The sequence below is a fragment of the Mytilus edulis genome, chromosome 4 (assembly GCF_963676685.1).
Source record: "Mytilus edulis chromosome 4, xbMytEdul2.2, whole genome shotgun sequence".
In the NCBI taxonomy this organism is placed as follows: domain Eukaryota; kingdom Metazoa; phylum Mollusca; class Bivalvia; order Mytilida; family Mytilidae; genus Mytilus; species Mytilus edulis.
The window spans coordinates 17459872-17485876 of NC_092347.1; the positions used below are offsets into that span (position 1 = coordinate 17459872).

Below are 26005 nucleotides of genomic sequence, written 5' to 3' on the forward strand. Positions count from 1 at the left end.
TCATGTAGATAAAAAATTTATTATCAGATTGTTGATTGTACATTAAAAGCAGAAGACATTTTCTTGGGATCAGAGGTTTCAATCTATCTGATCTATGTCTGATAAGTTTTGATAATAACTCCTAATTATGCATCTCAATAATGGATTTCAATAAAATGTTATATGTTAATGCATAAAAAAGGGTATGAAGTATAAAGAATCAAGGCATATAAGTTGTTGAATTTTTACCAAAAGGATTTAATCTGACTTAAAGCTTTCTCCTACATAGCACTAATATAGAGCATTCAAATCAATCACATACAAATTCTGACATAACCTTAAATCAATATAAATAGATTATTAAGTAGAAAAAGTAAATATTCAATATAAAAAAATCTTCACAGACTAGAAAATAGAGCTTGAAATACCCTGATCCCAAGTAATGTCACCTTAAATGTTCTTTTGAAGTACAATATATATATTAATCCTGATCTTTATAATCCTCTATTGTCAAGATCTTTAACTTTATAAATTCTAACAAGCCAATGTTCTGATGTGTATGCCTCTTCTAATACATCCAATTCAAAATCTTTATTACCAATCTCAGCATTTCTAACTCTGTCATAACCAGGAGGTTTGCCTGAAATTGAATTAAATAATGTTATGAAAGAGAAATTACATTGTAATTGAACACAAGAATGCATGCATACTCCCACTCATTATTGAAAGCATTGTAGAACAGGAGGTAGGTCTATGACAGATTTGAAAATCACACACACTTTACAAGCTTTGGACGAAATAGAAGTATTTTTTTTTCATTAGGGCTATTCCAGAAAAAAATGTATGGGGGGGGTTGGAAGGCACATTATATAAATAATACATGGGTAATGGGTATCAGAGCAACTTTTCACACTATAATGCACTATAATTCTCATAACATGTCTAATCTTTCTGAGGTTTTGACTATCTTTCAAGGTTTTTAGTTCTTTTATGATATTTTAGATTTAACATGTTTCTCACTCTCCAAAGGAGTATTGCAGTTTTTCCAAACAACTCTTTTGTATTTTTACTAGCTTGAACCAATTTTGACCATACTTCTCTAACAGTCAATACTACAGTAAAAACTTCCACTCCATAATTATATGTACACATTAACTTACCTCCTTCTGTATAAACTTGTCCAAATCTATAATAACACATTTTATACATGAGACAGTTTAGAAGTGTGGGTGATCCATCTTTATCTATTCTGAATTCTCCCTGTGGTGTGTAATAATCTGCCTCCTTTATATGACTTCCTCTGTCTGTACTGCCACCAATTCTTACCATCCATAAAAATTTATTTATATCTGAAATAGAAATTGCATATTAGAGTAAGATTTGAAGTTCCGTCATCTATATATCCTGACCAATTTAGGAATTGCTGAATTGACCAAATTGTAAAATTAATAAATAACTAATATTCTCTATTCTATATGGAATTGATGAATTGCTCACATGGGAATTAATAATGGCAATCCAACACCGTGGTGATAGTGTGGTAGGGTAAATAAAGGAATTATGCTATTACAAGTCCTTTGAATGCTGATAAATTTGAAGATAACATTTTAAAATTTAATAACTGAAATCTTTAAGAGAAAATTTGAAAAATATCAGATGTGTTTGAGAAATATAAGAATTGCTGGGCACATATGTTAATGCATTATCAGGGAAAATGTTTGAGGGAATGGACAAGATGGAAAAGTTGAAAATGAGAGGCAAATTATGCAAAATGTATATTTTTAATTTCCATGATGTTATTAATTGATCAAATCTATATGTCTTAATTCTACACCTACCATCTGACGAGTATCCTGTTAAACCTCCAAATATAACAAGTACATAATTCACATCTAATTCTCTCATTATTTCATAGGATTTCTCTTCAGGAGACGCCATGGCCTATTAACAAGAAAAATAACAAAACTTACAAATAATATTATTCCATACAATATCTAAAGGATTTATTTTACTTTATTCAAAGATAGAAAAATACAAGTAGTCAAACCATAAATTAAAATTCTTAAGTTTAAAAACTTGGGAGAGAAAACTTAAAAAGAAAATTTGGTCACAACAATTTGAAATTCTAGTTGGACATTTTAATATAAACAATGAACCAAAAGTCAAGGAAATACATGCATGATACATAAAGAAAAAAATACTGGTTGCATTAACAATGAGAAACACACCATCTGAATGCTGTAACTGTGCTAAGCAACTTGCTTTTATAAATATTATTTATATATTTCTTTAAATTATTTAAATGCCTTGTTTATTGCAACTAAGATTCTTAGTTTTGTTACAGAATTCTGTATTTTTCTTAAAACTCAAAGTCCATTGGTTCTGTAATTATTAACACTCATAAAAATATATAGGAATTAATTTAGAATAGAACTTCGAGAAATCATAAGCCATAATACAGTACCTGTCCAACTCTTGATATATGTGTATTATTCCATGTATTATTATCCACAAGAATTGTCCGATTAGCCATAGCAGTTATCTGGTACCCATAATCCCACCAAGACATCACTTTAGCATCCTGTTAAAAAAATAAACATTTTATCAGAATGATATCAAAATCGTGAAACAAAGCTCACAGCTCATCTTATTGTGACCTCTTTGGAAGAAATACAAATCATAAATAGTGATTTTGGCTAAGTTCATTTCAATTTATGTGTGTACAACATATAGAAAGAAATTAACTTACCTGTATATGTTAACCCTCAATTTTGTTCATTTTCAGGCAGAAATATGAATTTAGGCACTATACAGATGAGATGAAACAGAAATTTATGAAACAAGCATGCACTAAAATTGATAACATTACTATTAAACATTCCACTAACCTCAGCTGTGTTTTGTCTGAGCCAATAGTAAGCTTCACGGAAATCATCAAAGATAATTCTTCCTCCATCTCCTGAACGAGCTGACAAGACAATAGATGGACTGGAATAGGCTTCTGATGTAACCCAGGTACAATGGAAGGTATAGGTTATTAGGAAAGCTGTCACCATAAATACTACTGCAGAGGCAACCTAAAGTAAAATTATTAGTATTACTACTTATACAGAAGATTCAGCTTTTTCAGAATTTTCAATGTTATCATTTTGTCATTCTGACAGCAATGAGCATTTTATACTTTTTTCTCTCTCAAATGTTGAAAGTAAACTAAGGAGATCATCCCATTTAGCAAATGTAACTAATCTTTTGAATAAATCATTCCATGCCACATAGCAAGTGTTTTTGAAAATTCATGGTAAGGTTCCTTGTTGTGGGTTTCTTGAATTATTAAAACCATGAATGGTAATACTTATCAAAATTAGAATTTAATTTTTATTGTACATTACGGTATATATCAATATACATATACTGATTTTTTCTTTACAAATCACAAATATTCATATAGTTTTCTGTCTTAATTTATATAAAGCCCTTGTTTTATTTTAATTTTCCTACCTCATTCTTCATTGGATAAGTGGCATCAGCTCTTTTGGATTTCTTATCTTTCTTAACATCCAAGTTCTTCATGTATGTATTGAGTGTGGCTGAAACTCCTATACCTGAGAGGATACACATGACTGGAGCCAATACCAACATCAAACGGACCATCACTCCCTATAATGAATAGTAAAATAAAAATTCTAAAATCATAACAATAAAGTATAGCACTTTGGTTTTTTAGCTATACAAACTGATTCTAAATCCAAATACTTTTCAGACACAAAGAAGAACTATTTCAAACTTTCACTTAGATATTATAACTCATAATGAATCCATATCATATTAAATAGTTTTAAATAAGTGTCTTACTGAAAATATCAATCAATGATTGTGTTATGTTATATTCTATTGCTGTTCCCCTTTTAAATAAAATTGAGAATGGAAATGGGGAATGTGTCAAAGCGACAACAACCCGACCATAGAGCTTTTGTCTGCTCTATGGTCAGGTTGTTGTCACTTTGACACATTATTTAGAGTGGGGGCTAGTGTTGAGCTACTATGTCACTGAGGTATGCCATACATCTCCATTTAAACATAATTATTTATAATATAATTTATTAACTTACAGCAAAGTAGATACTAGTTACTCCATACATAATAATAAAGATGTTGGCATCTGTCAATCGACTAAAACAGAAATATAATCCAGCTGGAAAAAAAAAATACAATGAAAGAGAGAGTTACATTGGTCATTACTAGTGTTTCGAAAGACAGTCTTCAAACTTAGCTATAGCCCAGCCTTGTCAAATTTTTTTCATTTGTGTAAAATTCATCTCAGCAAGCCAACAGAAGCTAACTCAAATTTTTCCTGGGTTATAGATTTTAAAGTCAATCAAAAGTTTATTAAAACAAACTTCAATTGGACAAGAAGGATGTCACCATCAAACTATAGTTTGACCCCTGCCCTTGCTGTGGATTCTCTCATTTGTAAAATGACTGACAATTGTGGTGAAACATTGTTTAAACTGAAAATGGTATTTGATATCTCCCAATATATTCATAATAATTCTAAAATACAACCAGCCAGGGGCGAGCTACCCGGAGGCACGACAGCACGTGCATCCACGTCGTTTTCACAAAATAAAAAAATAAAATAAAATAAAACTAGAGGCTCTAAAGAGCCTGTGTCGCTCACCTTGGTCTAGGTGAATATTAAAGGAAGCAGATGGATTCATGACAAAATTGTGTTTTGGTGATGGTGATGTGTTTGTACATGTTACTTTACTGAACATTCTTGCTGCTTAAAATTATCTCTATCTATAATGAACTTGGCCCATTAGTTTCAGTGGAAAATGTTAGTAAAAATTTACAAATTTTATGAAAAATGTTAAAAATTGACTATAAAGAACAATAACTCCTAAGGGGGTCAATTGACCATTTCGGTCATGTTGACTTATTAGTAAATCTTACTTTGCTGAACATTATTGTTGTTTACAGTTTATCTCTATCAATAATAATATTCAAGATAATGACCAAAAACAGCAAAATTTCCTTAAAACTAACAATTCAGGGTCAGCAACCCAACAACGGGTTGTCCGATTCATCTAAAAATTTCAGAGCAGATAAATGTTGACCTGATAAACAATTTTACCCCTGTCAGATTTGCTCTAAATGCTTTGGGTTTTGAGTTATAAGCCAAAAACTGCATTTTACCCCATGTTCTATTTTTAGCCATGGCGGCCATTTTGTTTGGATGGCCGGGTCACCGGACACATTTTTCAAACTACTAACCCAAAAGATGATTGTGGCCAAGTTTGGATTAATTTGGCCAAGTAGTTTCAGAGGAGAAGATTTTTGTAAAAGATTAGTAAGATTTACGAAAAATGGTTAAAAATTGACTATAAAGGGCAATAACTCCTAAAAGGGTCAACTGACCATTTTGCTCACGTTGACTTATTTGTAAATCTTACTTTGCTGAACATTATTGGTGTTTATAGTTTATCTCTATCTATAATAATATTCAAGATAATAACCAAAAACATCAAAATTTCCTTAAAATTACTAATTCAGGGCCAGCAACCCCACAACGGGTTGTCCAATTCATCTGAAAATTTCAGACCAGATAGATCTTGAACTGATAAACAATTTTACCCCTGTCAGATTTGCTCTAAATGCTTTGGGTTTTGAGTTATAAGCCAAAAATTGAATTTTACCCCATGTTCTATTTTTAGCCATGGCGGCCATCTTGTTTGGATGGCCGGGTCACCGGACACATTTTTCAAACTACTAACCCTAAAGATGATTGTGGCCAAGTTTGGATTAATTTGGCCCAGTAGTTTCAGAGGAGAAGATTTTTGTAAAATATTACTAAGATTTACGAAAAATGGTTAAAAATTGACTATAAAGGGCAATAACTCCTAAAGGGGTCAACTGACCATTTCAGTCATGTTGACTTATTTGTAAATCTTACTTTGCTGAACATTATTGCTGTTTACTGTTTATCTCTATCTATAATAATATTCAAGATAATAACCAAAAACAGCAAAATTTCCTTAAAATTACTAATTCAGGGGCAGCAACCCAACAACGGGTTATCCGATTCATCTGAAAATTTCAGGGCAGATAGATCTTCACCTGTTTAACAATTCTACCCTATGTCAGATTTGCTCTAAATGCCAGGTGAGCTAAAAAAGCAGAAGAGAGAGAAATGAGTTGGTCAATCGGAATAATCGGAGACTGTTGGTGTCTTTTCCGTCTATCCCGGATATTAGTTTGACAACCTAGTTACAAGTGTTGATGAAGCTGTTCAATCAGAAAAAGATCGTAGCTCCGAAGTTGCGTGCACATTGATTCGGCATGAAAAAAAGAAATAGCAAAATAAAAATTTATAAACTGAATGTTAAAGGAAACACCTATGTTGTCACTTTTTTTAATTGATGAAATATCATTAAATAACGACATTTGGTTTAAAAATAAATTTTGTTGTTGTTGAGATTATGACAAAATCGGAAGGTTACTTGTATCTTTTACAAGATTTTTACTTTTGAATTTGTAATACTCAGTCTAAGATATGTAGTTTTGGAGCACATTTTACAGTGCACAGTTCATCAGTTTGGAATGAGATGTACTAATCAGCATTAGAATTATCGTTAAAAATATGCCGAGGCGATGTGGTTGACAGACTACCGGAACCAATCACCCTGCAACCACGCCAAAACAGTATTGGAAAGTCTTATTATTTTTTGCGTTCATAGACCATATGATAAGGCAACTGGAGATTGGAGTCGCGTCAAGTTATCAGAAAATCGCTTATTTGTGCTGTATCTGCTTCATCGTGTTGTAGGAAATATCACAAACGAACAAATCTCAATATTGTCTGAAACATACGAAACTGACCTAGCATGTAATTTTGACGAATTCAATTGGGAGGTCGCTTGATGCCGAACACGTACGCTGGTTTATAACATCTCGCGAGTGCTACCATGCCATTATGGCCCTGAGATCTATCAGTCATGGTACTACGTATGTAATTGAAAACAAATATACGATCAACAATGAACACCGAAAGTTACATAGCATTACTACATATTCATCGGGATTTCAGTGTGAATGTTGACAAAGTAATAGAGAAGTTTGTTTCTGCCCAGACCCGAAGAGCAGATTTTGGACAATTTTGAGTAAATTCTGTATCACAAATATGTGTTGTTTATGTATTACTATATTCAGAAGATTTATTAATAGTTTTACATTCATAAATTTTTATCTACATATGGCCCGAGACCACAATTAATTCCTCTATCATTTCTTTATAACGTTTTGTCGCATTAAAAAAATTTTGCCTATTCTTTTTGTCTATTTTTTTGTGTGTGTAATGTACAGTACAAGTCCAAAATTATATGCAATTTTCAGACAAATTGCATGTTTACATCATACAAATTTGGCCAATACACATCCATACCCCTATAGGCAAGTCAAGAGATGTTTCGAAAAGAGTAAATATTACCTTTTTGCACCTGGCCTAATCACTCTTTCCTTATTAAAATCAGTTAAAATAAAACATCCAAAAGTTTATTTCAGCTCTTTTCTTTCATTTCCACCCCAAAAAAGCTAAGAAATGAATGAGAAAGGGAAAGAAAAAAAATAAAGAAAAAATACACTATAATTAAAGGGAACTATATTCGTGAACAACAAAAAGCGGGGTCATTAATTGTGGTCTTGGGCCATATAGCTCCTCTTTTAACCGTCCTATGTCCGAAAACCGAAAAAAAATAATTCTGCATAATAGGGTCCCAAAAATTTTGCTTCCACATTGTTTCTTTCTAGCTACGCCACTGCCAGCTGCTTTATACTACTAAAGAGCAATATAACACAACAAGGTGTAAAGCTTTATATGCTCATTCCACTTTCATAACAAACCATAAAATAAATCAATCCCAAGAATAAGCATTTTTATTTTTAAATATCCTTTATATACATATTTAAATATCACCCCTAAACAGGTGTTTGGATGAAACAGATACAACACAACTTTTTCTATAATTGTTATAACACATTTGTTTACCTAGTACCAACACTTTATAGTTGACAAATGTTCATATAGAAAATAAAGCATTTGTAATTCAACATACATGACTATTGCTATACAATTACTTACCTGGGAACAAAAAGACTAAAAGCTGTAGATCAAAGTAGAAAGAACTCCATGATGTAGGTTGATGTTCTGATACTGAGGCAATGATTGGGATGTTGTTCTTAGCATAGGAAGGATCCAACAGGGAGTAGAATCGTCCAGTCCAGGGAGAGATTTCTTACATTGTCAAGGTTTTTTATATTTAATACATCTTATTGTTTTTGACTTTAAGTCAATTGATATCTGTTGTTCATCATAAAAGACAATTTAAAGTATTCTTTAATAAACTCAAAACTGAGATTAAAAGAAGATATTTGAAAATTTGTATTAAGCGCAGCTTTACTTTAGTAAATGTTCTATTTGTTTTCTTAGTTATATTGTGTTTATATTACAATATGGACAGTTTGTGAAATCAATACATAATAAATGTTTTTTAAAACTTTAACAAGTAAAAACAAACAGTTACTGTTTGAGCTGAGGATTTCCTTCACTAAAAGCAGACCAATCAAACAGTCTTACTATTTATTCCAAACTAGAGGCTCTTGTGTCGCTCACCTTGGTCTATGTGCATATTAAACAAAGGACACAGATGGATTCATGACAAAATTGTGTTTTGGTGATGGTGATGCGTTTGTAGATTTTACTTTTACTGAACATTCTTGCTACTTACAATGTTCTCTTTCTATATAGACTTGGCCCTTTAGATTATTATTAGAATTACACCCTATGTCAGATTTGCTCTAAATGCTTTGGTTTCAGAGTTATGAGTCAAAATCTACATTTTACCCCTATGTTGTATTTTTAGCCATGGCGGCCATCTTGGTTGGTTGACCGGGTCATTGGACACATTTTTAAAACTAGATACTCCAATGATGATTGTGGAAAAGTTTGGTTAAATTTGGCCTAGTGCCCTAGTAATTTCAGAACAGATTTTTGTAAAAGTTAACAACGACAACGGACAACGACGACGATGGACAACGATGACGGACGCCAAGTGATGAGAAAAGCTCACTTGGCCCTTGGGCCAGGTGAGCTAAAAATGAAGATGTTTTAAGAAAACTGTACATATGGTATAATATGAACCAAATACATTGGAAATGTTTTTATCTAATTTTATTCTAATTAACCTTTGACTTTTATTTCTATTAAAAATCAATTAAAAATGCTTTTTTTCAGAACAGACATTAGAAGAAAATTTTTCTTAATATTTTTTTTATAAGTTGTATAAGAAATGATGTGGAGTTCAATGACATCAAGACCTTAATTTCTTAAAAGATAAATAGCTTATAAATCAGTGTTGGAATTGTGGTTTAATTATAGTTTTGTAGTAAGGATACTGCCTGTAGCCGTGGCAACAGCACCAGCTGCTGTACCCAGAATTCCAACCAGTAGAACCATGGATCTGAAAAGAATGTTAAACTGTTCTGTGTTCAATCTGGAACGTACATAGTCAACAAACACATGGATCTGACACAATCCAAACACACCAAGAGCCTGAAATCATATATAATAATGATAATAAAGTTATTGATGATCAGAATAATAACATATTTATAAAGCCAAAAAAATATGTGTAGAAAAATAAGAAAAATAAAATAAAATATATTATTAAATTATCAGTCTTCAACTTTTTTCGGTAATGTTGTTTGTCTTTTGGTTGTTTTCAGTTTCCGTCATGATTTTGTTAGTCTCTCATCTACTTATAAGTCTTGGTAATCCATTTTGTATCTTAACGACTTACGTCTATTTCTATAAGTTTGGTAATTTTAGACAACTTACAGCCATATGTTCACTGGACTGAACTGGTTGAAATCCAACAAAGGAAATCTGCATAGAAAGGATGGTACCAAGACAATACACCTATAACAAAATAAAGAATATTAGTCATTATGTGGGTAAGAATTATCAAGCTTTGATTATAAAACATTTGAGAAATGGAAGAGATCACCTTTATGCCAAACTCACTATAGAAATAAAATGATAAAATGAAAATTAACTGCATTTTAATGTTTTCATTGAAGATCGTTATAGAGGGATCTATTCATTAGTTTTTGTCAAATTTCAGTTGCTAGGAATTTAAAAGTAATTCATGATATAAAATATATACCTTCTATCACTTATGTAACAAGATCATTTAAGATATGATATCTCACAAACAAATTATTCTCTCCGCTGTTCAGACTGCATGTTTTTCTGATAAAGCTTTTGGTGTGCCAAGGTGCGTAATTTAAAACAACACATACTACACTTAGCTTCTGACGTTAGAAATTTCAGAGATAAAAATAATATAATGTATACATAGTAAGTCTGACCTACAAATGTACAATTAACAATCATACTTACTGTAGAGTAAGCCACATATATTCTGTGTGAGAATCTACCAGTGGCCATCAGTGCCAACACATGGAGTGGTATCAAGTTGATTAGAAACACATATCCTCCCCATGAGGAAACCTGTAATAAAATTATCAAATGATCAGTATTGTTTACATAACTTTTAACATACATAAATTAGCCATTATCAAAAGACAATTTGATAGAAAGCTGAACTCAATCTTTGCAACAATAATAAAACCTGATGCAATGCTGGAAGAGTTATTTTCTCTGTAAGGTTTTAAAGAGACGGTAACAAATTGCAATACAGAAAAGCTGATTTTTCTAGTGGATAATGCAGGTACACAATTAATTCTTTTCAGGTTAAAAAAAAATTCAGAAAGAGATGTCAGATGCTGATGAATTCAGACTGCCCGTAATAAAAAGTGTCCCATTGATAGACATGATGTTAAATCATCAAAAGATGTTTTCTTAATCTTTAAGTGAGGCATTTGGTAAACAATTCAACACTTCAGAGGACTTTTAACTTACCATGTAGAAGTAAGCCAAAGCACACAATGCACTCCAGAAAACTGATCCTGTTTTAACAGATTTGATCCACAGTGTATATGTCAACAGCATGCAAAAGATGGCGATACCTTCGTTGTCATAAGAGCCAGCAACAGATCTGGAGATGTAACCAGGGACAATGGAAATCATAGCTGCAGCAACTAACCCTGCACCAGCATCCTGTTATAGATAAATTAACAGTATATTCTAATCATCTGCTCATTAATTTATACTAGACAATACATAAGATTAATTATCACAAAATGTCTTTTTTGAGAAAAATCCATGATTACAAAGTAATGTTACATCCTTAGTAATATTTTGGTTGGGGCAAGTATGGACACAACATTCAAGCTGGATTCAGCTCTAAATTTGGATTGTGATTAAATAGTTGACACAGCATAGGTTTCTGACACAGAATGAATGTGTTCTAATGAACTTAAATTTTTTGTTTTCTCTTAGAGCAATTCACTATGCTGTTGAATATTAATCCTCTCAAAAAAATGTTTGAAGAAATTTTCTTTTTTATTTATGAAATTTCAAATGAGAAAAATTGAACCCAATTTTTTTAATCACATCCCCCTTTCCCTTATTCCAAAACTAATCTCAATTAAAATTTCTAATGGAGTTTGCAACAATAACTACTCATTTAAATACATCATAAAATATTAAGATGTAAAAAAACTGCTTGTTATCACTGAATGGTAAAGATTATTTTAATTTATCAGTTGGTAGTAAAAAGTGAATATACATTGTATATTGTATATAACAAAGATTTAAGTTGATTCTGGACAAAGAAAGATAACTCCAATTAAAAAAAAATCTTGCTATTGCACAATATTTTGCAATTAGATATTTCTTGCTTACTATTCTGGACAAAGAAAGATAACTCTAATTAAAAAAAAAATTGCTATTTCACAATATTGTGCAATTAGATATTTCTTGCCATTGCGCAATACTGTGCAATTGAAAAGACTTGCTATTGCACAATACTTAATATAATTATTTAAGATCCTGATTCGGACCAACTTGAAAACTGGGCCCATAATAAAAAATCTAAGTACATTTTTGGATTCAGCATATCAAAGAACCCCAAGATTTCAATTTTTGTTAAAATCAGACTAAGTTTAATTTTGAACCCTTTGGACTTTAGTGTAGACCAATTTGAAAACAGGACCAAAAATGAAGAATCTACATACACAGTTAGATTTGGTATATCAAAGAACCCCATTTATTCAATTTTTGATGAAATCAAACAAAGTTTAATTTTGGACCCCGATTTGGACCAACTTGAAAACTGGGCCAATAATCAAGAATCTAAGTACATTTTTAGATTCAGCATATCAAAGAACCTAACTGATTCATTTTTTGTCAAAATCAAACTAAGTTTAATTTTGGACCCTTTGGACCTTAATGTAGACCAATTTGAAAACGGGACCAAAAGTTAAGAATCTACATACACAGTCATGACAGTTAGATTCGGCATATCAAAGAACCCCAATTATTCAATTTTGATGAAATCAAACAAAGTTTAATTTTGGACCCTTTGGGCCCCTTATTCTGTTGGGACCAAAACTCCCAAAATCAATACCAACTTTCCTTTTATGGTCATAAACCTTGTGTTTAAATTTCATAGATTTCTATTTACTTATACTAACGTTATGGTGCGAAAACCAAGAAAAATGCTCATTTGGGTCCCTTTTTGGCCCCTAATTCCTAAACTGTTGGGACCTAAACTCCCAAAATCAATACCAACCTTCCTTTTGTAGTCATTAACATTGTGTTTAAATTTCATTGATTTCTATTTACTTAAACTAAAGTTATTGTGCGAAAACCAAGAATAATGCTTATTTGGACCCTTTTTTGGCCCCTAATTCCTAAACTGTTGAAACCAAAACTCCCAAAATCAATCCCAACCGTTCTTTTGTGGTCATAAACCTTGTGTCAAAATTTCATAGATTTCTATTAACTTAAACTAAAGTTATAGTGCGAAAACCAAGAAAATGCTTATTTGGGCCCTTTTTGGCCCCTAATTCCTAAAATGTTGGGACCAAAACTCCCAAAATCAATACCAACCTTCCTTTTGTGGTCATAAACCTTGTGTTAAAATTTCATAGATTTCCATTCACTTTTACTAAAGTTAGAGTGCGAAAACTAAAAGTATTCGGACGACGACGACGACGCCAACGTGATAGCAATATAATTTTTTTCAAATTTTGCGGTCATATAAAAACACATTTTGGAACAAGAAATAAACTAAAATAAAGTTAGGAACCTCAATGCACATGATGTACCAATAACATTTTTGCAATAACAACTCCTTATGGATATAAAAGATTTGCTAATAAAGATAACCTAAACTTACCTTTTCAAACGTTTATTACAAAAAATTTAATCTATAATTATAATTGTATTATGATATTTCCACAGTATACTTCATCAAGTTCAATAATGTGTGTGTAAACTGGTATGTAGCTAACGTAGTAAAACTAAATAACAGTTGCACAAAAAATACACAAATATTCCTAATATCAATAGTGAAATGTGAGTATATACAAGTACCTTAAGTTCCTTGGTAAACTGGTAAGTGACCAATGTGGTAAAACTGGAGAACAGTGGTGCCAAAAATACACAAACATTCCTGATGTCAATAGTGAAATTAAAGAACCACATAAAATGGTAAAGCACTGCTGATGTTATCATTAATCCTGAAAAAGAAAAAAACATGCTGAGTTCTCGAAAAAGTGATGGTCCTAAGGATTTGACAATAAAAACTTGAAAAGGACAGGCACAATTTCAGTATTTTGCAATAGAAATGATAGTGAAAACCAGTATGCTTCCCCCAAGGACCACTGAGGGTGAAAAGATTTTAAGAACTCTGATTTAAATGAAGTATTAATGTATTCATATGAAAGATACATTGTATCAGCAATGAGGATCAAGACTATAAGTGCTGATTTTGACTTGATACATTGTACATGTACACATAGCTTTAGTTTTATCACTCTAAACAAATATAACCAAATTTAGGATTCATGATGTCAGGCTGAAAGGTTGTCCATTAGGAATAGAAAACAGGTTTTCAAGAGTCTGAGAACTTTGTATTACTGACCCCATACATGTGATCATGTGTAAAATTTGAAAATCAGAGGTAAAAATGAATTTTAAGCATTTAATCTTTGTTTAAAAGACAGTTGAACACATATAATGTTGTGATGAACAAGTATCAAAAAGTCAGGTCAAGCCACAGGTACTGAATATTAAAATATATGTTAATGAACCTCTTGAACATGTATCAGAACACCTCTATTGTTTACCTGGGTAAATAGTTCCTCCAATAATTCTTCCCAATGGATACCATGCTCTGTCATCAAACCAATTATGGAATTTATAAAATCCTTCCTCGGTTAAATATCTTGTGGTTCTGTAGTTGAAATAGGGATCAAACTCGTGGATTACACTTTCAAATCTCAATACAGAAAACAATCTAGTGGAAAATGCTGTAACAAACAAAACGGATGTGTTAACATGGTTAACAAATTCATTATTTTTATTGAATTAATGCATTTGTTTTTTTAACCCTTTCAACGCTACACAAAAAAATAGAAAAATGGCTGCTGCTGCATTTTTTTTGTGTTCATTCATTAGAACAGTATATTCCTTTTCAGACTGTTGTATATTTTTTATTATAAGAGATACAGAGAAAGTTATTGCATGAAAAATGCTCAGGAGAGTATGAACTGTAATGTTAGACAGTTATTTCAGTAAATTTTTTATCAGGTTACCTGCATTTTCAGGTAATTAACATGTAAAAGGTGTAATTTATTACATTTGTGTTGAATTTTGAATAAAAACTACTTATAGTCTTCATCTATTTTGTTTTTTATCTGCCATACATGTATAAAAAAAAAAGAACACCTATTGCTTGATTCCGTAGCGTATTACACCATACACAACGTATTATTTAATCGTGGCACAATTCAGTGGCTCCGTCCTCAAAATTTTCAGTCGATCTCCGTTTCCCCCCCTTTTTCTACATCTAGTTACGATCGATCAAATCATATTTCCCACACGAACTGAATGTGATACACACATTGAGATAACAAGAAACCTTTTAACTAATCCTCGTCGTCAGTTTCGCCATAGAAATGTTGAAATAATTCCATATTTACAGTTTCGTTTCCGATTTCCGCCATTTGCATTTGTCAAAATATTTGTTTTTATTTTCCTTCAATTTTCCTTCTACTGCATGATTTTACAATAATCAAAGAGCAGAATGCTCTGAGGGATACGATTGCCATAGTTTTCATTGACACATGTATAGCAGTTCTGCCAAATTTTCATTAAACAAATGCATGAGATTTGGCCAAAATTGAAAAGATCAAAGAGGAAAAAAATAGATCCAAGAATACTGCCGCAAAATAATATGAACATGCGGGAGTCTCAAGCATTTTTGGCCAGTAACCCTGGTACAGCTGGATAGTATTAATCTCTAAACTAATTCAACTGCACATGCAAAATGTAACAATCTGAATAGTCCCTCAACTTAAAGAATAGCCAATCCCCGTTACAAGTGTATGAGCCATGTACTTATTGTGTTTTATCGAATTATAGTTATCCTGTACCATTGTAAACTCGAACCACTAAAAAAACTTGTACCAATGCAAACTCGTACCATTGCTAACTCGTACCAACTTATTTAAATGCATTCAAATGGTGTTAAATGATGAATATACATAATATACGTTACTTTCACCCAATACCTCTTAAGTCTTTAAAATGTATATAATTTGAAAGTACAATGACCAATTTGTAGCTAATGTTCCTTGTTTATTGGATAGAAAATACTGTGGCAGATGTAGATAATTAAAGTATTAACAGTTTCACCCGAAGAAAATTTTTCATGAATAATTAAATCTTAGCAGTTAGTCAAAATGATTGCCAAAATTATTTTTACTGTCTATAAATAACAATGAAATGTATCTGATTCCTGTTAAGGGGGTCCGCATTTCCCCCGCAAAAAAAGCACATGGCTTTCAACAATTGTAAACATAGCATTCAATTTGTGATCATGGATTACAGCTTTAATTAACTTAAATTGGATATATATATATTCAACATGTTCAATTTTAATAAAGTACAGTTAAAGCAATGTTTTAACTTTCCTCTGGATTAAGTTCTACAGTGGCGGATCCAGAACTTTTCCTAAGTGGGAGCCCGCTGACTGACCTAAGAGGGGGCTCGCTCCAGTCATGCTTCAATGATTCCCTTTATAATCAACCAATTTTTTTCCACGAAAAAAGGGGGGGGGGGGGGGGGGGGGGGGATGGATCCGCCTATGTTCTAGTTTGAAAGATCAGTTAAAACATTAATGCTTTAACACATTCTTTATTTTTGTCTAAGTTTTCATTTAACTCCTGTGTAAAATTCAAGTAATTCAACTTTATTTCTATTAAGTTTACAAACAGAAACCCATAAAACATATTTTTTAATATATTTTTCTGAATGGTACGACTTCCCAGTAGTACAAGTTAACTTTTTTGGTTCCAATGCCGCGGTACGAGTTAACTTGCTTCCGTATCTTATCACCGTAATTCTAGGAGGAACCCTAAACTGGACCCCTGTTGTGTTCACTTATCGTTACACTGACCTTCGGTGCGAAGCTATATATAGAACGGCGGACCAGTTTAGGAGGAACCCCATTTCTTACTCTTTAGTTATTATAATAATAATAATAATAAATTCTTTATTTAAAGAGGGTAAACTCAGTTAGTTACAATAAACTAATCTTCCCTGAGGCCCTCACATACAAATTACAATACAATCAAAACAGATATTTACACATAGTTAATTTACAGTCATGTAGTTCAAGATATAATGCTGTTTAAGAAGTATACATGTAGTCAAAAAAAAATCAAATGAGAATAATAAAAAAAAAAAAAAAAAAAAAAAAAAAAAAAAAAAAAAAAAAAAAAAAAAAAATACATTACAAATGCATTGTCATGATTGTAGCAAATATTTCTTATCAGGATTGTGTTAAGTACTTCTTGATACTTTGCTTAAAAGTAAAAGTGTTTTGAGCCTTACGCATTTTGTGTGGTAGTCCATTCCATAATACTGATCCAGAATAAGCAAAGGATTTCTTAAATAGTTCAGCTTTTGGCTTAGGAACTATCAGATTACCTTGAGTGACACCTCTTAAGGAGTAAGGATTATTATCTGATTTCAGTTTAAACTTTTGAACTAGGTACATTGGTGCTTCCATACGCATACATTTATATAGAAGTAAATATTTGTGGTAATTTATTCTATTGTCAACTGTCATCCACCCAAGTTTTTTAAATAAGGGGGCTGAGGGGGATAAAGGATCTGCATCTAGAATTAATCTTGCTGCTCTTTTTTGGAGTTTTAAAATTCTTGTTTTCCCTTCATTTTTACATTCACCCCAAATAATACAGCAGTAGTCAATTAAGGGAAGAATATACCCATTGTAATAAGTTTTCCTTGCATTTATATCTAAAAACTTCTTTATTTTAGAAAGAAGGTATATTCTGGATGATATATTAGCACAAACTTGGTCAATTTGATTTTTCCAGTTAAGTGTGCTGTCAATTTTAACACCTAATAATTTTTCACATGAAGAATTTTGTAAAACTTTTGAATTTATTATCAAGTTTGGTTGATAAGTCTGAATTGATAGTTTCTGTTTTGTTCCAGTAACCAAACATTTTGTTTTATTTGCATTAATGAACATGTTGTTCATTTTACACCACTCTTCAACCCTGTATAAATCTTCTTGAACATCATCATGTATGTTTTCTATGTTTTTCCCAGATTTATGAAGAGTGGTGTCATCAGCATATAGGTCTGTTTCACAATTTTTAATACATAATGGAAGGTCGTTTATAAATAGTACAAACAATAGGGGACCAAGTATAGAACCTTGGGGGACACCAAATTTTATATGTTGTTGTTCAGAATAAACATTACAAATGTTTACCTGCTGTTTTCTGTTATTGAGGTATGACTTAAAAAAACCAACAGTAGCCTCACTAAATCCATAAATTTCAAGCTTTAAACAAAGAATATCATGATCTACCAAATCAAAAGCTTTTTTAAAATCTAATAAAATTGCTAGATTTAAATTACCATCATTCATTTCTTGCAACCATTTGTCAATGATATTGATAAGTGCAGTTTGACAAGAATGCTGCGGCCTGAAACCAGATTGTGTAGGGTGTAAAAGTTTAAGTTTAGATAAATATTTGTACATTTTATTAGAAACATGTTTTTCTATTAATTTTGATAAAGTTGGAAGAACTGATATAGGTCTGTAATTTGTTGCTAAAAGCTTGTCACCATCCTTGAAAACTGGTGTTACCTTAGCATTCTTCAGTAATGAAGGATATATACCAGTATCTATCATTCTGTTAAATATATATGTGAGAGGTGATGCAATAAAAGGGGCACTTAATCTAAGGATTTTTGGACCAATATTATCCATACCAGATGCTTTATTTATATCAAGTTTTGCTAATTCATTAAATAGCTCATTCATATTCACTGGTGGTATAGAAAATTTTTCATGTTTATGTAATTTATTTTTAACAAATTTACTAAGATTACTAAAATCTGCTTTGTTAACAGGTGTATAACTTCCTTGTTCTCTTAGTTTTTCCGCACAGGAAGTGAAAAAGTTATTAAAAGTATCAGCTATACATTTTTTACTTTTAGTTGTATTGTTATCTTCTGTGGCCAACTCATATGGTGTATTTTTAACTTTTGGGTTCAGACTGTGAAGACATTTCCATAATGTTTTAGGGTCATTTGAGTCTTTTACCATATTTTTATAATAATTCTTTTTTGAGTTATCAATAATTTGTTTAGTTTTATTTCTCCAAAATCTATACTCACTCCATAAACCAAGTGCATTATATTTATCTCTCATATTCCTAGCGTAAATGATTTCACTATTATACCATTCAGGCTGTCTGTCTCTTTTAACTCTCTTTTTAACAACAGGAGCATGTTTATCTAAAGCCTTGTTCAACATATCATAAAACAATTGTAGACAGTCAGAGGGGTTTTCTTCAAATTCAATTTCATGAAAAGGCGTAGATTGCAGATCTAATAAAAAATTGTTTTGGTTGAAATTTTTGAAATTTCTATATGTAATTGTACTGTGTGTATTCTTTTTGCCTATGTTGACTTCTTTCCTTGTTAAACAGATAGGATAATGGTCACTAATTGCATATCTACACACATGTGATTCCTCTATCATATTTGGATTATTGACATAAATATGATCAATCAGTGTACTAGTATCTTTTGTTACCCTTGTGGCTTCTTCAATCAGTTGTTGAAAATTATATGATTCTAAAATATTCAGCCATTTTTGAGGAGGTTTGTTTGGTGCTTTAAAATTGAAATTAAAATCACCCATAATTGTTATATCTGAATTGATGGTCATTGCCACTCTTATTTCTTTTTCAAAATCATCAACCCAATCTATCAGTGACTTTGGTGGCCTATACACAAAACATAATAAAAAAGATTTTTTGTAATCTGGTTTAATTTCAAACCACATTGTTTCCGTACCCCCTATTTCTATGTTGTTTTTTCTTAAAAATTTAATAGTTTCAGAAAAGTAAACAATTAGACCACCCCCACCTTGGGATGTTCTGTCCTTTCTTTCAAATACATAACCAGGTACTTGTAATTCATTATCAGGAGTGTGTTTTGTTAAAAATGTTTCACACAATCCTAATACATCAGGTTGGTTATCAGAAAACATAAGGTTATGTTTAATTTCTTCATATTTACTTTCAATCCTATTAACATTATGAGAACAAATCCTAATACCTTTTGATTTACTAAAACCATAAGAATTAAAAATCTTATCATTAGCTGTCAATGCATGGTTTTCTAAATTGATTATATAATATATACAAACACTAATTGCTAAAATAAACACAGAGACATAGGATAATTTCACATCAATTATTAAATTGACCTGAGGGAGAGGTAATAATAAATTATCTACATTAGACTCATCATCAAACATTACACAGTTTGTATCATGCTGTTTAATACCAAGTAATGTATCCTGTCCAGATGTCTGAGATTCAGTGTTAGAGATATCAGAATTAATCAACCCATCATTAGTACTATAAAGTTTGACAGTAGACATTTCCTGGGTTGTATCAAGTGAGAAATTACTTTCATTCTTTTCTTTAATTGTTTTTCTAGTGTTTTTAGTTTTCTTTATCTCAGAAATCTGAAGCCCTTGTGTCAAAGAAAATAATTTACACATGCATGGAAATAAATTGCATTCAGAACATAATATTGTCAGTACATCAAATTTGTTTGAAACAGATATTGAATTGGCATTTTCTTCTTTGCCATTTTTTCAAGCAGTACAAAATTTTAGTTTGTGTCCATACCTATTACACTTGAAGCATTTAATTTTCATATTAAATCTACAGAAGGATGTTTTATGGTTAAGTTCACCACAGTTCTCACATTCATCATGTGTATTGATTATTCCTATTATGTTATCGATTGTTTTGATGTATCTTGATGTTCCTCTTGAATTGAAATGAATACCATCATGAACATAGAAATTATTGTTTTGATCGAAGCTGTCACGCATATACATAAAAACTAGTCCAAGGTGTTGACATAATCTTTCTAAAGCTACATTTGCCCTGTAAACATCTACATCAATCCTGGGAGGGAGTCCTGAGACTATGATGTTACAGTCAGAGTTACTACAACTACGAGCTGCTAGGAGCAAACTTTCAAATTCATTTTCAAAATCTTTCAAGGATTTTCCACCACTCATGTCGTTTCCACCAACTTGAAGAATAATATTCTTATAAGCTTTCAGATCCATATTCATAATTTCCTTTGTTATTCTATCAATGTGTGCCCCTCTGAATGTTCTTATGTTGGTCTTTGCTAGGCCAGAAGTTCTAATCCCTTTAAGAATTGATGATCCAATGATTAAATTTTTGTCACCTGATTTTTTAACCTTCTCTGGACTATGGTTGTTGATAGTTTTTGGATTTGGACTTGAGTTTTCTTGTTGGGATTGTTATTGAAGTTCCTTTGGGTCAGATGGCATGACTCCTTTCCGTACACACTCCTCTGTTTACATTGAGATCGTTCTTAATATAATACGACGTTTATCGGCATTAACGAGTTAATTCTTCTTGACCAATACTTCGAAAAGGGAGACAACTCGAAACGATAATATGGAAGATTCCATTTCTGCTGAAGGGGTGTTATAGGAAATTTTTACGATGAAACATTTATTTTAATTTAAATTATGCATATGATTTAAAATTGTGCAACAACAATAGCCCTCAATATGCAGACAGACATAGAAAGAATCCCATGAGTTTCAAATTAATCAATGAAGCGGGGAATCACTCAATCTGATACCCCTTGAAATCAGGAAAACTACACGCATGTGGGGTCTCACTAATTAGCGACAAAAATCGTCAAGAAGCGACAAGAAGAAAAAAAAATTAGTGACAAAAAGCAACAAGAAGCTATTTAGCGACAAGAATACATTTTGTTATCACATACATCAAAATATTTTTTTAGGATTATATTAAAAGATGAAGAAATAAAAAAATTTCGAGGAAGAGATTGTGTACTTTTTATATGAAGAAATTAAACATGTGTAAGAGCAAAGGAAATGTAAACGCTATAAAATGAAAATAAAAACAAAAGATTTGTCACCTTCCTTTTGAAGGATTTAATAAAAAAAAAAAACATGAAATATTATTTCCTTCCTAACTGTACAATTAAGTTTTCCTGATAGGACCAACATTAGCTGTGGCTTCACTCTAAGGTAATACACAATTCAGAGCATCAAATGAGATTAACTAGGTGCGTGTCCTTTGTTTAATTGCTACAAAAACATCCATTAACACCTTCATCTATTACATGCACCAGAATATACAATTATTGTACCGAATAGTGAACACCTGACTGATGAAAACTCAAGATTGTCATCAGTTTCCTTTAATCTTCAATCTATATGCATAAACATGATAAATATAGTTAAATGAGACAATACACTAAATAAAATGATGAAAAATATTCACGTTTTAGTTATGTTTTCCTCTTGTTTGATTTCAGTTCTTAATTTGTATTTCACAATTTGTGTATGTATTTTCTGGACAATTATGCACAAATAATGCATTTTGCAAGTTAATTATATATTGTACAAAAATAGTTTTAAAAACAAATAAAAATCAAATTGTATTATTGTTCTAAAACACAAGTAAAAGTAATACCATAAAACGACAGGGTAAAGGTAATACTTCCTGTGATACCTTATATAAAATATCATGTAAATAAATGTAGCAACTGAATTAGATTTACAAGTTTAATTTTTTTCCCTATCAAAATTAATTTTCCTGTCGTTGAAATTGTTTTCTTTTGCATAATCTTTTTAATATTTATTTCGAATAAGTATAAATATAAATAAAAAAATGTTTTCTTGTCGCTAAATAGTTTCTTGTTGCTAATATTATTCTTCTTGTCGCTTCTTGACGCTTTTTGTCTCTACAATTCTTTTTGTCTCTAATTAGTGAGACCACGCATGGGCATTAATACATAAACAAACCGCGACTTGCGATTTGGAACAAGAACGTTTATTAAATGATATGATGAATGGTTCTCCATTTCTTTATGAGAGTACAGTATCAAATATCAGTTTCATAACGGTAAAATATAGAAATACTCCACTTCAGTTCTTGTGACAGAAATAGAATTATCGATCGGCTTTCAGAGAACTCTCGCAAGTTATCAAAATTTGGGAATTCCCTCTGACGTGTTTCTAAATTTATAAAAACACTAAATATAAATACTGTTTAATTCTGATTTTCCGTATTGTTAAAAACACGCATATAAGTCAAGGAAAATATCACACATGAAGATTATGAGTAAAACATTACAGGAAAGTTGTTTATGTTCAATTGTTTTGCTTGTTTTTACCTTTTAAAGCAAGACAATCATAAGAATCTGAGATGTTGCTGAATGTTTAGAATAAAACGAATGACGTGAGGGAGTGTATCATAGGGTCAATGGTAAAAGTCTACAGATTGCTTGACAGCAATCGTATCCCAAAAATTGCCGGGATTTCAAGAGCAAATGAGACCTTGCATATCCTCGATTCATACATGGAAAAATTAGAGAGGACCCGAATGAAAACCGAATGGTTTAAGAGTCCTTATGAAAAATCTGTTGTCTTCGCGGCATATGCCGCCAATAGGAGTGGCGGAAGGCGTATGTCATCGCGGCATATGCCGTGTATAGCGTTGAAAGGGTTAATAGATTTGTAGCAATGAAGCCATAACCATATAAAGATTAAAAAAAAAATACACTTATTCATGATTTAAAATTTAGTACAGATAAATGAAACTCAAATAAAACTGTGATAAAAAATTATCAATTACAGATGTATCTAAACATTTGTATGATTTAGTTTGAAAACTAAGGTTCTATAAATTCCAACAATATCTGAAAGATGAGGTCTTTTGTCTTGTTTTAGAGCTTTGTCAATTGAAAATGTAAACAATTAAAAAATTGTCAAGAAGAAAGGTGTAAAGACATTTAAAAGACATGATTGTTAGCAGCACATTTAACATTTTACAAACTTTAAAAGACCTGACCATTTTCATAGTTATCCAGAAAAATAGGCTACCCATAAATGCTTCCAAATGAAGTCTAATTTTGATTATCATATTATGCATCTATCATATCTAAATCTTACATAAAACCATTGCTAAGGTTAGAACCATCATTTTCAACATAGTGTCTTGTTTCTCTGGTGATAGTCGGTATAACCATCCCAGTCCCCATGGCGCTGCCGAATTCTTCATATTTCTAAAAATACATTTTTTTATTCAATTAGTTTTAGCACATATTAACATAATAAATACTAAAACATGTTATTTGTGTCATAAATGGTCAGTTCACTTTTGGATTCATCTCTAAATGAAAAATGTAAGACAGGGTTCGTAATTTCAAATATAAGCATTGCAGTATGAATTTTATCAATTTCATGGCTTCCTAACTATTCAGAACTACCAAGAGTAATTTTATAGGAATCCCGTTGCATTATAACAGAAAAGGATTCAGCATGTCACTTGGAGCATGGGTCTCTGGGAGAGACTTTGCAGGAGTCAGTCAGATATTATAACATTCATGATTTCATATTTTTTGAATAGATTTTGAGAAATGAATTGGTTCTTCCACAATAAAAATTAAAAACACTAATTGTTCGAGCATGTCTGTGACAAATGAGATGTTGTCATATCTGTATTCCAAGTAACCTTCTTCAGATATGGATCCTTAGTTGAACAGGCATAGTGCTTTATATGCTATTTATTTCCCAGTTGTTGCAAATCTGATTTTATTTCAGGCATGTCAGGCATTTTGTTAGTCCAAATAATTATGACGTCTTGAAAGGCTATTATAATTTTTTTCTTTGACGCCTTACTTCGACGTCATAATGCTGAAGCCGCCATTTTCGGTTGGACTTTGAGAGCATATTTTGCTCTCAACTTTGAGACCCAATTTAGGCATCAAATTTTCAAAGAAGGCTAAAACAAAATGCATATATAAAAATTCTTACCTTTTATGTGTTTGTTTTACGAAAATATTTCCAATTAATCCCTACAGAAATAATAATATAAGTAACAATTCCATCCGAGGCGGGAACATGTCGACTGCATTTTTTAAAACGTTTGTCGGATTTCTTTTTAGGAGATTATAAAATAATTTTTACACCAAACTCGGTAAAACCCGAATTTCCGGAACCATTGTTTTACATTATCCGGAAATTCAGGTTGGTCAAAATGTACCGAGTTTGGTTCAAAAATATATTTTGTACACCTTAAATGAAGCATCTTGAGGAGAAATCAGCTAAACGTTTTTATAAAGCAGTAAATTCCCTATCAAAGTCCAACAGAATATATGAGTTTGGCGTTATGACGTTGATGTAAGGCGTCAAAGAAAAAAATTATAATAGCCTTTCAAGACGTCATAATTATTTGGACTAACAGGAATTTACTGCTTTATTAAAACGTTTAGCTGATTTCTCCTAAAGATGCTTCATTTTAGGTGTATAAAATATATTTTTTAACCAAACTCGGTACATTTTCACCGACCTGAATTTCCGGATAATGTAAAACAATGGTTCCGGAAATTCGGGTTTTACCGAGTTTGGTGTGAAAATTATTTTATAATCTTCTTAAAGGAAATCAGACAAACGTTTTAAAAAATGCAGTCGACATGTTCCCGCCTCGGATGGAATTGTTCCTTATATTATTATTTCTGTAGGGATTAATTGGAAATATTTTGCACAAACAAACACATAAAAGGTAAGAATTTTTGTTTATGCATTTTGTTTTAGCCTTCAATGAAAATTTGATGGCTAAATTGGGTCTCAAAGTTGAGAGCAAAATATGCTCTCAAAGTCCAACCGAAAATGGCGGCTTCAGCATTATGACGTCGATGTAAGGCGTCAAAGAAAAAAATTATAATAGCCTTTCAAGACGTCATAATTATTTGGACTAGCATTTTGTATACTGCAATTCCTTGATTTCAGGTGATTTAATATCTCGACAAAGCGATGACATTATTAAGGGTGTTGATTGATATAAACCATTTGATAAATATAAAATGTTATAATGTTCATTAAATGTAAGAAATTATTCCTTTGACCTGCTACTGTATGTACATGTACATGTGGTTTGGGCTGTCAAGAGTGCCACATCACCAAAATAAAACATCATAAAAACTAAGCTTTTTAAGTATTTTGCAAAGTTTAAAAAGACCCATGATCATGAGTAGTTATATACAACAGTTTTTCTTCATACTAAATTGCTAATTAAGATTGTCTTGTAAACAAAAACCTACATAGAGGACACTTTTATCTTTTGCCGACAAGTTGGAGAACCGGCATATGTAGAAGAGTAAGAAGTAATTTGATTGGCTAAATGACAAAAC

At 31.5% G+C, this 26005-nt stretch overlaps 1 protein-coding gene across 1 annotated transcript; it reads right to left on the reverse strand.

Moving 5' to 3' along the window:
• Positions 1-26005, reverse strand: LOC139521745 (dolichyl-diphosphooligosaccharide--protein glycosyltransferase subunit STT3A-like). The gene is made up of 16 exons (XM_071315317.1): positions 25916-26005; positions 23766-23878; positions 14293-14475; positions 13538-13683; positions 10958-11155; positions 10436-10546; positions 9872-9952; positions 9430-9586; positions 8117-8269; positions 4089-4171; positions 3478-3636; positions 2868-3056; positions 2444-2560; positions 1818-1920; positions 1140-1328; positions 1-619 (listed from the first exon to the last, which is right to left on the reverse strand). Exons 2-16 carry the CDS (start codon positions 23872-23874, stop codon positions 474-476), a joined length of 2124 nt encoding a protein of 707 aa, XP_071171418.1. The 5' UTR covers positions 23875-23878; positions 25916-26005; the 3' UTR covers positions 1-473.

Coding starts and splice junctions, on each gene's coding strand:
- LOC139521745 (XM_071315317.1), bottom strand. CDS start 23,874: ATGAAGAATTCGGCAGCGCCATGGGGACTGGGATGGTTATACCGACTA. Junction 14,476..23,765: donor AACCTTAGCAATGGTTTTAT/GTAAGATTTAGA, acceptor TGTTTGTTACAG/CATTTTCCACTAGATTGTTT. Junction 1,329..1,817: donor AACAGGATACTCGTCAGATG/GTAGGTGTAGAA, acceptor TTTCTATTTCAG/ATATAAATAAATTTTTATGG.